Below are 11,853 nucleotides of genomic sequence, written 5' to 3' on the forward strand. Positions count from 1 at the left end.
TATAGGAGCACATCTTGTCCATTGTGTGACAAACCATGCAGTCACATCCAAAAAAACAGCTCCTTATTAATGTATGTGAGGGGCCTTTGAGTCTCTCTGTGTGTGCATTCTACAAACAATAAACCTGGCCCCTTGTGTAATGTGTCTAGACTAAAAAAAAATCATGCAAGTATCTTCAGAGTGGTAACTAGTTTGGAGTCTTCCCTTAATGTTGAACAAAGAACTTCTATCTGCTAAAGCTCTTAAAGAGTCAGGGGAGTGTTTTGAAACTCACATAAACTAACCAAAAATCCCCTGGCAAGTGCCTCAGGGAAAATGCACTTGGTGAAAGTTCCCTGCTGCAGCTGTGCTTCTTTAAAGGTATGCATTTGAATCTTGTAAACAGTTGACTGATTCAACAAAAGTGGTAGGAGCTCAAAGCTGGTAGGTCTTCCGGACCTTATCACATTAGAGAATGAATCCATTTTAAATCCGGTTGATGCCTCCTACAGAATTCTGGGGTTTGTAGTTTAGGGAGGAGCCTTTAACAGCCTCTTAATTCTGCAGGAGGCACAATCCGGATTTAAAATGGATTCATTCTCTAGTGTGATGAAGTAGACACCTTCTCAGTCCTGTCCTTCTGGAGAGATCATATGACAGCCTGTGTTCTTCACCAAGCATGGAAACATTTTGCTTTTTTGATTCCCTCTCATTTTCAGGGAAATTCTCCTGATGTCATAGTGTTGTTTTATATAATTATGACATTTTCCCCTGATTCTTTGGATCTCTGGCTTTATATAACTAGAGAAGCCATCATGCTTCATTGTTGATGTTGATGAGGATGCTAACTGACAAAACTTTTATCAAACTGGAGTCTCTTTTACACTACAAAAAATAATATTATAGTACTGCCTTAACAGCTATGGCGGCCTCCTATGGAATCCTGGGTTTGTAGTTTGGTGAGGCATGAAAGTTTTCTGATAAGGAATTCTAAGTACCCCACCCTAAAGTGCAAACCCAGGATTTCATTGGATGTTGCCATGGACTTTAAAATAGAAACACAGTGTGCAAATCTATCAATTTTATTCTCTCCCACATCCAGACTTTGGAAGTGTGGAAAAAGAATTGAAGCAAAATTCTCATCCATCCCTAATCTAGCGTAATGTTCTGTTTCCACAGTGGTCAACTAGATGACTCTGTGAAGGGCACGAGCAAGACATTTGATCAATTTCACCATCTCTCCCAGTTGTGCTTCCCAGTCAAAGGAAATCGGAGACACACTGCCTCTGAGACTGAAAGAAATGCATTGCTATAATTGCTTTTGCTTCTCATGCAACTCAAGAATTGTAGAAGGCTGCAGAGTACATTTGAGGGCACTCTCCATTTCGTCAGGGGCTGATTAAATGGAGGTCTACCCAGGTTTTGGAACTGGACTCTGAATAACCACTTCTTCTTCTCTGACACATCAGTGCTCAATTAACTGATCTCTCCACCCAGTCCATATCACTACACACAATGATGATGGAGTCTGGACCCCAGATTGCTGAGGGCTATCTAGATTTCCTTAAATACAGTCTGAAGCCTACTTATTCTAGAGTGTTGTAGCAGAAGGAGTTTTGGCTCTTAGAGGCATGGTCTTAGGAGATTTGCAATCTAACTCTTTCACCATCCACTTCGGTATCATGGTATCTGCAGTGCCTGGTTCATCTCCTTTTTTTGCTGAGGTTGCTTTATTGCTGACATCCTCTCTGCTTCCAGAAGGGGTTAAGATGGCCCCGATGCATTAAACACTGCATGTGTACATGTACCAGTGTGAGTATACATGTGTTGTGGGTAAACAGTCCCCCCCCCCCAACCTCCATTCTCAATGCAGTCACATTGCTGAGTTTTATTTGCTCCATTCTGTCATTCATCTGCAGTCACATCTGTGCCGGGAGAATTTATTGTCGTTCCTCCAATGATGTTGATTTAAGCAACAGAAAGACAGATATCTTGCACCTGACACCCAATCAAGGCATGTTATCTTTGGAGAGACTGCCTGGGCAACAAGACTTTTGCATTTCTGGGGAAGAGCTGGGTTCTTAACTGGGGTGTAGCTTTCAAGGACTGACAGACTATAACAGGAGGAGGCATACATTCTGAGCTCTTTGAGAAAGTGGAGGTGGTTGTTCAATGGTATAGAATATGCACTGGGATAAAGAAATAGTAGTCATTGGTAGGCGAGAAATCGGTGTTCCTGAATCATTGTAGATTAAGAAGGGAGGTGACAAAAAATATCCTTGCAATCTCTCTCCTCATCGAAATCTCACTGGGTGCCTACTCAGTATCTCTTTCCCAAAGAGACACTGAGTAGGCAAGTTTTCTTTGATCCATCCACTCAAACCGACTTGCAGTGAGACCTGGAATTACTGACTGGTTATGCCTGATCTTCCCCAAAACCTGAGATGATGGTGCAAATCCCCCAAGGAAAAGCCATAAAGTTACACATCTCAGAGATGGGTTATTATCTTGAAATGCCTTCCTCTTCTCAGGCACTGTAGAGGAGAGCCTTGAACCACACGTGACCTCCTGTCAGTCTTGGAATTGGTCTGAAAAAGTTACTTTTCCCTCGATGAGCATAATCAGGGGATGGCTTTGGAAGCACCTATGGTGATGCCAAAAATTCTGATGTCTTTTGGGTCATTTAAAAAAATGGAAATGAATTTGCTTGGAGAGAGATACAACTCTTGCATTTTGACCGTGCAGGATTTTTTGTGCCACATAGGTGCTGTGATTCCACTTTAACTTCCATTGGCTGAGAATTATTATTATTATTATTATTATTATTATTATTATTATTATTAGCTTTATTTATAACCCACTTTTCTCCCCATGGGGACTCAAGGTGGCCAACAATCCCACACAAGACAGGTTTAAAAAGTGCAGTAAAAAAGTTTTAAAACAATTAAATGATAATAGTGTTAACACTGCAAATCCCAGGAATCCTTAGGATGCAGCCATGGCAGTTACATAATGTGCAGCATGAAAGGGCCCTAATCTACAGGCTGAATTCAGCCCTAGTAGGGTCCATTAAAATAAGGACGTGTTTGACAAAGGTTCGGAGGAAGGTATAAGATACTCTTAGCAAGGAGTTCTGGCTGACATTTTTCTATTCTTCGCTGGAATACTTGTTCTGTTTCCACATGCAGCCCCCACCAGATATCAGAAGGCTAATAAACAGAACCTTCTCTGCCCCAGTCCCTGAAATGCCCCTACCATCTCTATGGGGGAAAGGGGGATTTCATCATATGTTTGCTTTTTCAGGTTCAGGAGAAGCCATTTTTTAACAGGAGAGGCCATTTTCTGGTTTATTTCCAGATTATAAAAAGTTAAAGCAGGGCAAAACTACTCCCATGTCCCTTAAGGATTCAAGGAGCACTTTTGGGGAGGACCTACAAAAATGAAAAAGGGATTTGAGACTCTCATACATAGTCTGGGTAAGCACTTTGCACCTCATGGGATGCACTTGATTTGCATACTTCCTTTTACTTTATGGCATTCCTTGTGTAATTTGCACCATGGATCATTACTCCCAACCCCGGGATCCTAGAAAGACTTCCCATACTATCTACTGCTGGCAGTGTTTGTCAGTGGCAAGACCACTTACATGGAAGCCATATAGGCATGGAGAGCAGAAATAGAGAGGCGACTTTCATCATAGATAAAGTAACATATAGAGCTTGGTATCCTCCAGATGCAGTTGGCTAATACCCTTACATGATGCCCAGGGACAACGGGAATGATAGTCCAACAACATCTGGAAAGTGCAAGGTTGAGCAAGACTGATACAGATAATAATACAATCTTTAGTTTTTCCTGTTCTTCCAAAACTAACAGGGAAGAAATATCTGTTGGGTGTCATTTTATAAGGAATTTTAATACTTTGTGCAGAAGTGTTTCCCTCTTGTTCAGAAGGCTTATGTGAGTTAAGATATATATAGTGCTCTGTCGTGTGGATATTTTCACTCTGTTTTGTCTTCTTGCTGCTTCGTTCATCTAAGACAACAGAGGGAAACCACAATCTGTATTTTGGTTTGGAGGACAGGAATTAATATTTTTTTTCCTGTAAGTCGTTGTGGTGAAGTAAAAATTGCCCTCACTGTTGTCCAGGAACAGAAGAAACAGTTTGTTGCAGGTGATTTTGATAGAAGAGACCCACAAAGCAATGGAGAACTTCGAGTTCACACAAACTTTCCACAGCTGCTTTAAGGTTTATATTTCTGTGAAGGTTTCAGAAATCCAAGGCTTGTGATGGGTATGCAAACAGGACTTATAGGGCAGTTTTTTTCCAAGGTGATGCCCTCAAAATGTTTTGGACTCCTTGTTTGAGGATTATGGAAAGCTGCAGTGTAGTGCACTTGGAGAGCACCTGGTTGGGTGAAGCCCATCAAAGAGAGTGTTGCATCAAAGAGAGTGAAGCCCATCAAAGAGAGTGTTGTGGAGAAGCACCTGTCTCGTTCTGATCGTTCCTTCTCCTGTTATCTTCCAGAAGGGAGCACTGTGGATGCTAATAAGTCTCTCATTCCTTTTCTCCTTTCCTGCAGGCTCCCCGATGAGACATCCCCATCACTGATCTCCTCCAAGCCTGTAAGCAGCCTTTTCCACAACTGGCCCAAGTCCCCCCAGGGCAAGCATCCCAAAAGCGTGGAGTTTGATATTCGCCCAGCCCTGCGGCGCGCCCCCAGTCCAGCCGCCCTGCCCAGTGAGCACAAGATCAGCCCCACTCCAAGGCCTTCTTCCCTTCCCATCCTGCCTTCTGTGCCCATATACACTGGCGTATTTGATCTCCGTGGTTCTCCCACCTCTGGGGGTGAGCACCCTTTCCCGGGCTTCCCTTCTGGCAGCCGTTCCTTGTCTCCTACCCACTTCTTGCCGCCAGCCACGGACAAGCCCTTTGGCTCCAAGCCGCTGCCTTTCTGGACCAAATACGATGTGGCCGACTGGCTAGATTACCTGAAGCTGGGGGAGCACCGCGACCGGTTCCTGGACAACGAAATCGATGGCTCTCATCTACCGTCCCTCACCAAGGAAGATTTCATTGACCTGGGTGTGACACGAGTTGGGCATCGCATGAACATCTCCCGTGCCCTCAAGTTCTTTCTGGAGAGGTGATGGGGGAAACCGCCCTGCCCCAGGGAGCCTCTCGCCTGAATGTACAATGGATCTCCACCACTGGGGAGAACAAATGAGGTGGAGGGGTCACAGCTGTGGGGCTGGGCGCAGGGGAAGCTGCAACGAGAGACCCTGTGGGTCAGGGTAGGGTGGGGATCCCCCCCTGGCAGAGAGATACTCTGAGAAGCTCACCAAAGCCTGCCTGGGCACCCTTATGGGGGTGTGCACTTTCCTCTTTTGCGTTGCCATGTAGCAGTTTGCCCATTCCATTCATCCAACCAGATGCCGCTGACACTAGCGCTTGAACACTTGATGTGTGTAACCACTTCCCAAGCTATATATACACCTACGCACAGATGTATATACACACACAAATGTTTCTGTGTGTGCATGTATTATCTCTACATATTTCCATATACTAATGTGTCATTCTCCATTGGCATATCAGCTTGCTTCAACAACCTTGCAGCTCATTTAGGTCATCCAACTGTACAGCAACTTATATCTGCATATCTATGCCACCCACCATCTTGCTGATTGCACTTCCTTTGCAGCTGCTGTTTGCCCATCATTGTAAAAGCTTGCCTGCTGCATTTTCACAATTACTGGGGTTGTTAAGTACTCTGCCTTTCAAAGAAAGAAAGAAATTGACTTCCTTTCAGAAGGGTTGCATTGGCATATATTTCTTTACTTTGCAAAATGAATTCTATTTTAGTTCATGTTAGGGAGGGCATGAATCCTATTTTCCCCAGCTCATCATAAATCTCAGTGAGATACTCCTACTTCCAACCTTTGAAGAGTTTATTAGACATTGTCTGCACTCATCCAAGCTTGCCTCAAAGCCATAAGTCAGAACCTTTCTCCTTGAAAATGGAAACAACCCTTTGGGATGCAGTGGAGCTTATGTAGAGTGCATCCACAGCTATAGCTCCCATCCTGAGTATATTACTAGCTCACATTACTATCTGCCTTGTGCAATAGTTTACCTTTTGATGCTCCAATCGAGGGTAATTTAATGTAGCAGGAAATCATGCGGTGCTGCTGCTGAGCTCTAAAGCAGTGACAATGCTCTTGGGTAGATGGCTTACTGGGTTTGCAGCTCACAAATCAAGGGTAGCAATGAAAAACACCTCATCTGTTACTTAAGTGGTGTGCCCACACTTCTTAACCATTACCTGGATTGCATATCAAAGAATATTCTGAAAGGTTAGGATCCCTTGGTGTAGAATTAGGCCAGCATGAGCAACCCAGATCTGTGTGATGATGGCACAGGCCGTACCCTGTATCTTCATGCTATTTCAGCATTCTTGGACCAGCCACAAGGAAACATCAACTATAGGATAGAGGGGTAGACAAAGCTTCTCCAAAGTGACCTGGACTGTGCTTTATGACTATTTGAGTGGGTTGAGATTTGGCTAGCTGTGGCTTTTATTGCAGAAGCAATAGATTGATACACTAGTGAAGCCACAGAAAATTTGGTGACCTGGAATTGAGGGGACTTCCAGATGGTGAGCTTCTGGCAATGTTGATGGACATAGGAAGTCACCAAGTCAGAATATTGCTCTGTATAGACGGCTATTATTAACTGGCTTGTAGCAGTGGCTTACCAAGGTAACTTCCAAGTTCCACCTGGAGACCCCTGGCATTCCCTTGGTAAACAAGCCAAACCTGCTTAACATCAGGCTGTGTGCATTTAGGGTAAGGTATTCCATCTTTTTCTCATTTTTTTTCTAACAAAGAAAGTGGTGGGAAAGTACAGGTGGATTGTAAATGGATAACTGGACATACAGTATGATCCTCATATCCACAGAACTGAATTATGTGGTTTCACTTAGGGTCTCCTTACAAGCTATGCCCTTTACTCAATACTTCAATTGTTCATCACATTGACAAAATTCAGGGTTTGCTATTTTGTTTAACGTTTCTACATTAGTCCAGGAATGTGTCTTCCATGGATTGGGGGTTGGGGGGGGGGGGGTGCACGGGTAATACTCTACATTTAAAAAAAATCACAACAAAACAGTGCAATTGCCCAATAGAAGATTTCATGTGAGTGTCTTACTAGTTTAGCAGGGATTCCTCTAGAACAGTGCCTGTTTATCTGAACCAGTGTGCTCTGACTTGTGCAAACCAAGCTTTGCAGTGTTGGTGAATGGCTTTATACTGCAGTTGAGCAGGGGATATTGTGTTGGTTCATGCAACATTGGGTATGCTTTGAGAAGAACCCACCAGTGGCTTTTCAGCCTAGTTGCATAGGGAATGGGACATTGTATACTGTACTGGCTTGGGGCTGATGGGCTCAACAGCCAGACACAACTCAACACCAAATTGTTTGTATTTGGAATACTATGTTCTGTACAAAGCCGCAGTATAATAATTGGTTACAGTTCAGGTAGATATAACTCCTGTAAAAGGAATCCAATATGTAATCCATACAGCAGCAGCCTTAGATGAATGCAATTTATTTTTACTTAGCTTGGCCAAATGTAGTTTTCCACAGAGAAAACCATATCTTTGATTTGAAGTAGGAACTTTTGGTTTGCACTAAATTGAGGAACTGACACTGTGCCCAATGTCCATACACTGCCAAAGGAAATCACTCCGTCCTCTTCCAGTTTTCCAGAGTATACACAGCCCTGACTTCAACCGTCTGTTTTGGTCTACATACATATGCATTGGTGCCATCATGCTTTCGCTTGCGGCTTGCATACTCAGGGTCAGCCTTCATCTTGTTTTCATGCCAGAGCCATCTTCATATATGCATGTTTCATGTATTTCTGCACTTCCAGAATGGAGAGATCTCCATACGAGCATTTCCCCTGCAAAGTTGGGAAATCTCTGTGTCCTTCTGCCAGAGGGGTATCTGTGGCCAGCAAGCATTTCAGCTCCGGATAGGTAGATGCTATAGGAGCTGGAAAGAAAGGGGGCAGAAAGAAAAGGCATGGGCAGGTGCTCCCACTCCATGTCTCCCTGCTGTCTCCTTCAGCGTCATCCCATGCTCCCACTGCCCCGAATTCCCAGGGAGAGGGGGTCTTGGATACTGACCATATCTGTGCTATGGATGGAGCGTCTGTCCCCCTTCTCTTCAATGCTCAGCTGCCAAAGAAACAAAAAGAGCCCAGCATATAAGGGGGTGCTGCCTAGCGTGTCCTCCCCATTGCAGCCATTTGGACGCCAGGACCCAATGGGCGGACTCCTTTTTTTTCCAGGACACAGGCTGAGGGGGAGGGAGGCTCTTGCCGCTGCTCATTGCTGGGATCCTCAGAGTGATGCTCCGTCCAATGGGAGGGGAAGGGGGGAAATCCCTTGACCCCTTTCCTTCCCAATCTCCACATCAGGGATTACGAGCTGTGGGGAAGTGTGTGGGGACTTGTACTATGACTGTAGGCCTGTGGCTGGCCCCATTTTACCACCTCACCAGTGCTGTGACTCTTTAGATCTACAGCTAGCCACCGCCAGCCCACCATGACTGTGCCATGCAGCCAACCCCACTCTCGCGCCTCTGAAACCGTAGTTCTGTGCCATATACAGCTAAGTCTCCACCTCCCATGACCATGTGGCGTAACGCGCTGCACCTTTTTTCCCCCCTCTTCTTTATTTTTGTAGAGCCACATCACATTTCTTTTCTATGTGGCTCTGGTCACCCACGTGCCCACGCTCCATGACGTTGGGTAACCTTATTCATCTGACACCTGTCAAGACCAGCAATGTACCCTTTCCCTTCATGACCATATGATTAACCCAGGCATGCAAAAAAAAGAGAAAACAAACAAAACTTTAAAAAAAGAAACCCAACTGGTGACAGGCCCCAGGCAAATAAAATGTTTACGTGGGCAGCCAGGATATTTTCAGAACCTTAAAATTTCAGCTTCGCTTTTATTAAAACAAGGATAATCTCTAGCCCTTGTGGTTGGGAAATGCAGGGCGGGGGTGATTCACAAAAGACAGTCAAGACTGCAAGTGTTAACGGCTTACAAGGCAGAATTCTTGGGGTGGCCATTTTCCCAGCAAGCACATTAGCATCCCTAGCCCAGCTTTTAAAAATACAGGATTTGAGAAATCCATGCTGGCAACATCTTTTGAGAGGGGATGTCATGGCTACTTGCAGCCAAAGTAAGAGGCACAGGCACTGGATTCAGAAGACCTCGGGTTAATTTGTAGGCAGTTGGCAGAAATCACTACAAGAAAAAGGCAAGGTAGCACTAGTCTGTAGAGAGATGGGGCCAGCAGTGATTTGATTGAGAAGGCTAAGGCACAAAGAGCAAAAGGACTAAGGACTTAAGCAGTGTTTCTCAACCTATGGGTTCCCAGATGGTTTGGCCTTCAACTCCCAGAAATCCTAACAGCTGGTAAACTACCTGGGATTTCTGGGAGTTGTAGGCCAAAACACCTGGGGACTCACAGGTTGAGAACCACTGGACTAAAGAGATATGAGTGATGAAGAGTTTAGTCCTTGCACAGAAATAGTACCCAGGTGCTGTTGGGGCAAGTGGGCTATCGGTTGTGTTGAGTTGGGAGTTGATTGTGTTGAGTTGGGAGTCACACATCTTCACCCAATTTGCATGGCTGGGTTAACCCTTCTAGTGCCCTGGCTCTGTGCCATGTGGCTCTGCGTGCCTCCCTCTCAGGATGCCTCTTGCCACATCACTCTTGTCATCCTGTGTACCCACGCCTCCTGTGGTGCCCCTTCTCCATTGCTGCCACAACCTGACTGGCCACGTGGCTATTCCCATTGTGCCTCCAAAGCCACAACTCCATACCCATGTGGCGTCGCTCTGACCCATCTCCAGATGTGGCTGCTCTCTGCTCCTTCACATCACAGCAGCCACCAAATGCCACATCCTAGTGCCACATGGTGAAAACTCCGTCCCCTCCTTACTGTGTGGCTAGTGACATGTGCCGCTGACACTGCACCTCAGTGCTGCTGGTTGGGCAGCCATATTTTTTCTTTCTTTCTTTTTAAAGAAAAGGGCTCTTGTCTCGTCTCGTCAGACTGGCCGCACTGGCCCCTCCCATCCACAGGCCCCAAGGAGGGAGCAAAAAGAAACTAACAAACTTTAGAATGTCTTCCAAAATGATGATGATAATGCGGGGAGGTGGGAAAGATGGTCTCCTCTCCAATTTTAGGCAGGGGAGGGGGTCTATGCTGCTGTTCTCGGCTCCTCACTCAGGCAGCCCCATAGATTCATGTTCCAGCTCTGAGGAAAAGAACATAATGGGGTGTATGAAAAGGAAAGGATCTGGGAGCCAGGTCTCTTGGGGGGCTGGGGAATTTATAGTGATGGGGGAAGTATCCAGGTCTTCTGGATTCTTGAACGGAAAACTAACAGTCCAATGATCTCACAAAGAAATAATGTCTGTAGGGTGGAACAGAAAGACTAACGAATGTATGGGACTCATGAAATTAGGCAGGATAGAAATTGGAAATTCAAGAATAGCAGCAGCAAATGCATGGTCAAATTTTGGGACACCATCCCCAGACGTGTCGTTTGTGGGGGTTCTCTTGTCTCAGACCAACCAAGTCATCATTTTCTTATTCTGAGGAGACCCCAGCTTTGATATTGTAAGAAATTGAGGGTTGTATGGAAAAAAGGGAAGATGCTGCACCAGGTACAGTTTACTTCTTGATGCATGATAGTGTAGGCACGGGCAGCTTGTGTCCCTCCAGATCAGTCATTCTCAACCTGTGGTTCCCCAGATGTTTTGGCCTTCAATTCCCAAAAATCCTGACAGCTGGTAAACTGGCTGGGATTTCTGGAAGTTGTAGGCCGAAACACCTGGGGACCCACAGGTTGAGAACCTCTGCTCCAGATGTTGTTGAACTGAGGTCTCCACCAAGCTTGGCCAAGGATAAAGAAGGACCGCAAGATGATCATGGACTGGCACCTTATCATGGACTGGCACCTTTAAGAAGCATTTGTCCATTAGTTATACTACTGTTATTTATGGATTTTCTAGTTTGAATGATGGAGAGATTTTTCCTGGGCCTGTCCCATTGCTTGAAAGCTGGAGACAAGACTACAGGGCCTAGGGTGGGTTGGAACATGTGAAGGGACATGGCTATTCAGCTTTCTAGAAAGGCTGATATTTTTTTAAAGTCAAAATGGAGGTGAGGGTATTGCTACTAGTTCAGATTGTACACCCCATATTTGGGGAAGAGAGTGGGATTGTTGCCTTAGATGAAAGAGAACAGGAAGCTACACAGGGACACCTGTGTTCTCCAAAAAGATATATTTTGGCTCAGTGGTTTAATGTGTGCAGGAATTTGGAAAGACGGGGGGGGGGGGGGGGTTAAGATTCCTGCGTTGTTCTCCAAACAGGAATGAGAAAAGTTGCAACTGAGTTTGTCTAGAGGTGGACTGGTCCTGGAAGGGTTGAGAACTGCAGCATTGGATCCTCTTGCCTTAAATGTACTGAAATGAAGTATGTAATGTTGACTTTGTGCTTCAGGGATCTGTTCCCTGGGATGAGGGGTGGGGGTGGGAGTTGGTGGGGTGGGGGATGGTAATGCCTGCATCTGACAGGGTTGTGTTTTGATTTTTGTGACTGCTGGGTGGGGACGGGCTACAGGGAAGGGAGTCGGTACACTCCACCCCATTTAATCCTCTGATATAAGTCTCTGGGGGAGGGATCCTTGCCTTCCCCCAACACCTGGCCTTGTAGCACCCAGGTGTCATGTATAATAGACTTCTCCCCTTTGTCCCTCACCCATCTTTCCTTCTT

At 45.4% G+C, this 11,853-nt stretch overlaps 1 protein-coding gene across 5 annotated transcripts in view; it reads left to right on the forward strand.

The window, feature by feature from the left end:
• SHANK1 (SH3 and multiple ankyrin repeat domains 1) overlaps positions 1-11,567 on the forward strand; it is a 157,904-nt gene extending 146,337 nt beyond the window's left edge. For 3 of the 5 annotated variants that reach the window (XM_060780704.2, XM_060780703.2, XM_060780705.2), the window contains exon 23: positions 4,563-11,567. In XM_060780704.2, coding sequence (XP_060636687.2) covers positions 4,563-5,130 — 568 coding nt within the window. In that variant the 3' untranslated portion in view covers positions 5,131-11,567. The remainder of the gene's footprint in view (positions 1-4,562) is intronic. The other 2 variants (XR_009631735.2, XR_010910150.1) reach the window with 2 other exon arrangements.
• The last annotated feature ends 286 nt before the right edge of the window (positions 11,568-11,853 follow it).

The sequence above is a fragment of the Anolis sagrei genome, chromosome 6, assembly GCF_037176765.1.
Source record: "Anolis sagrei isolate rAnoSag1 chromosome 6, rAnoSag1.mat, whole genome shotgun sequence".
Classification (NCBI taxonomy): Eukaryota; Metazoa; Chordata; class Lepidosauria; order Squamata; family Dactyloidae; genus Anolis; species Anolis sagrei.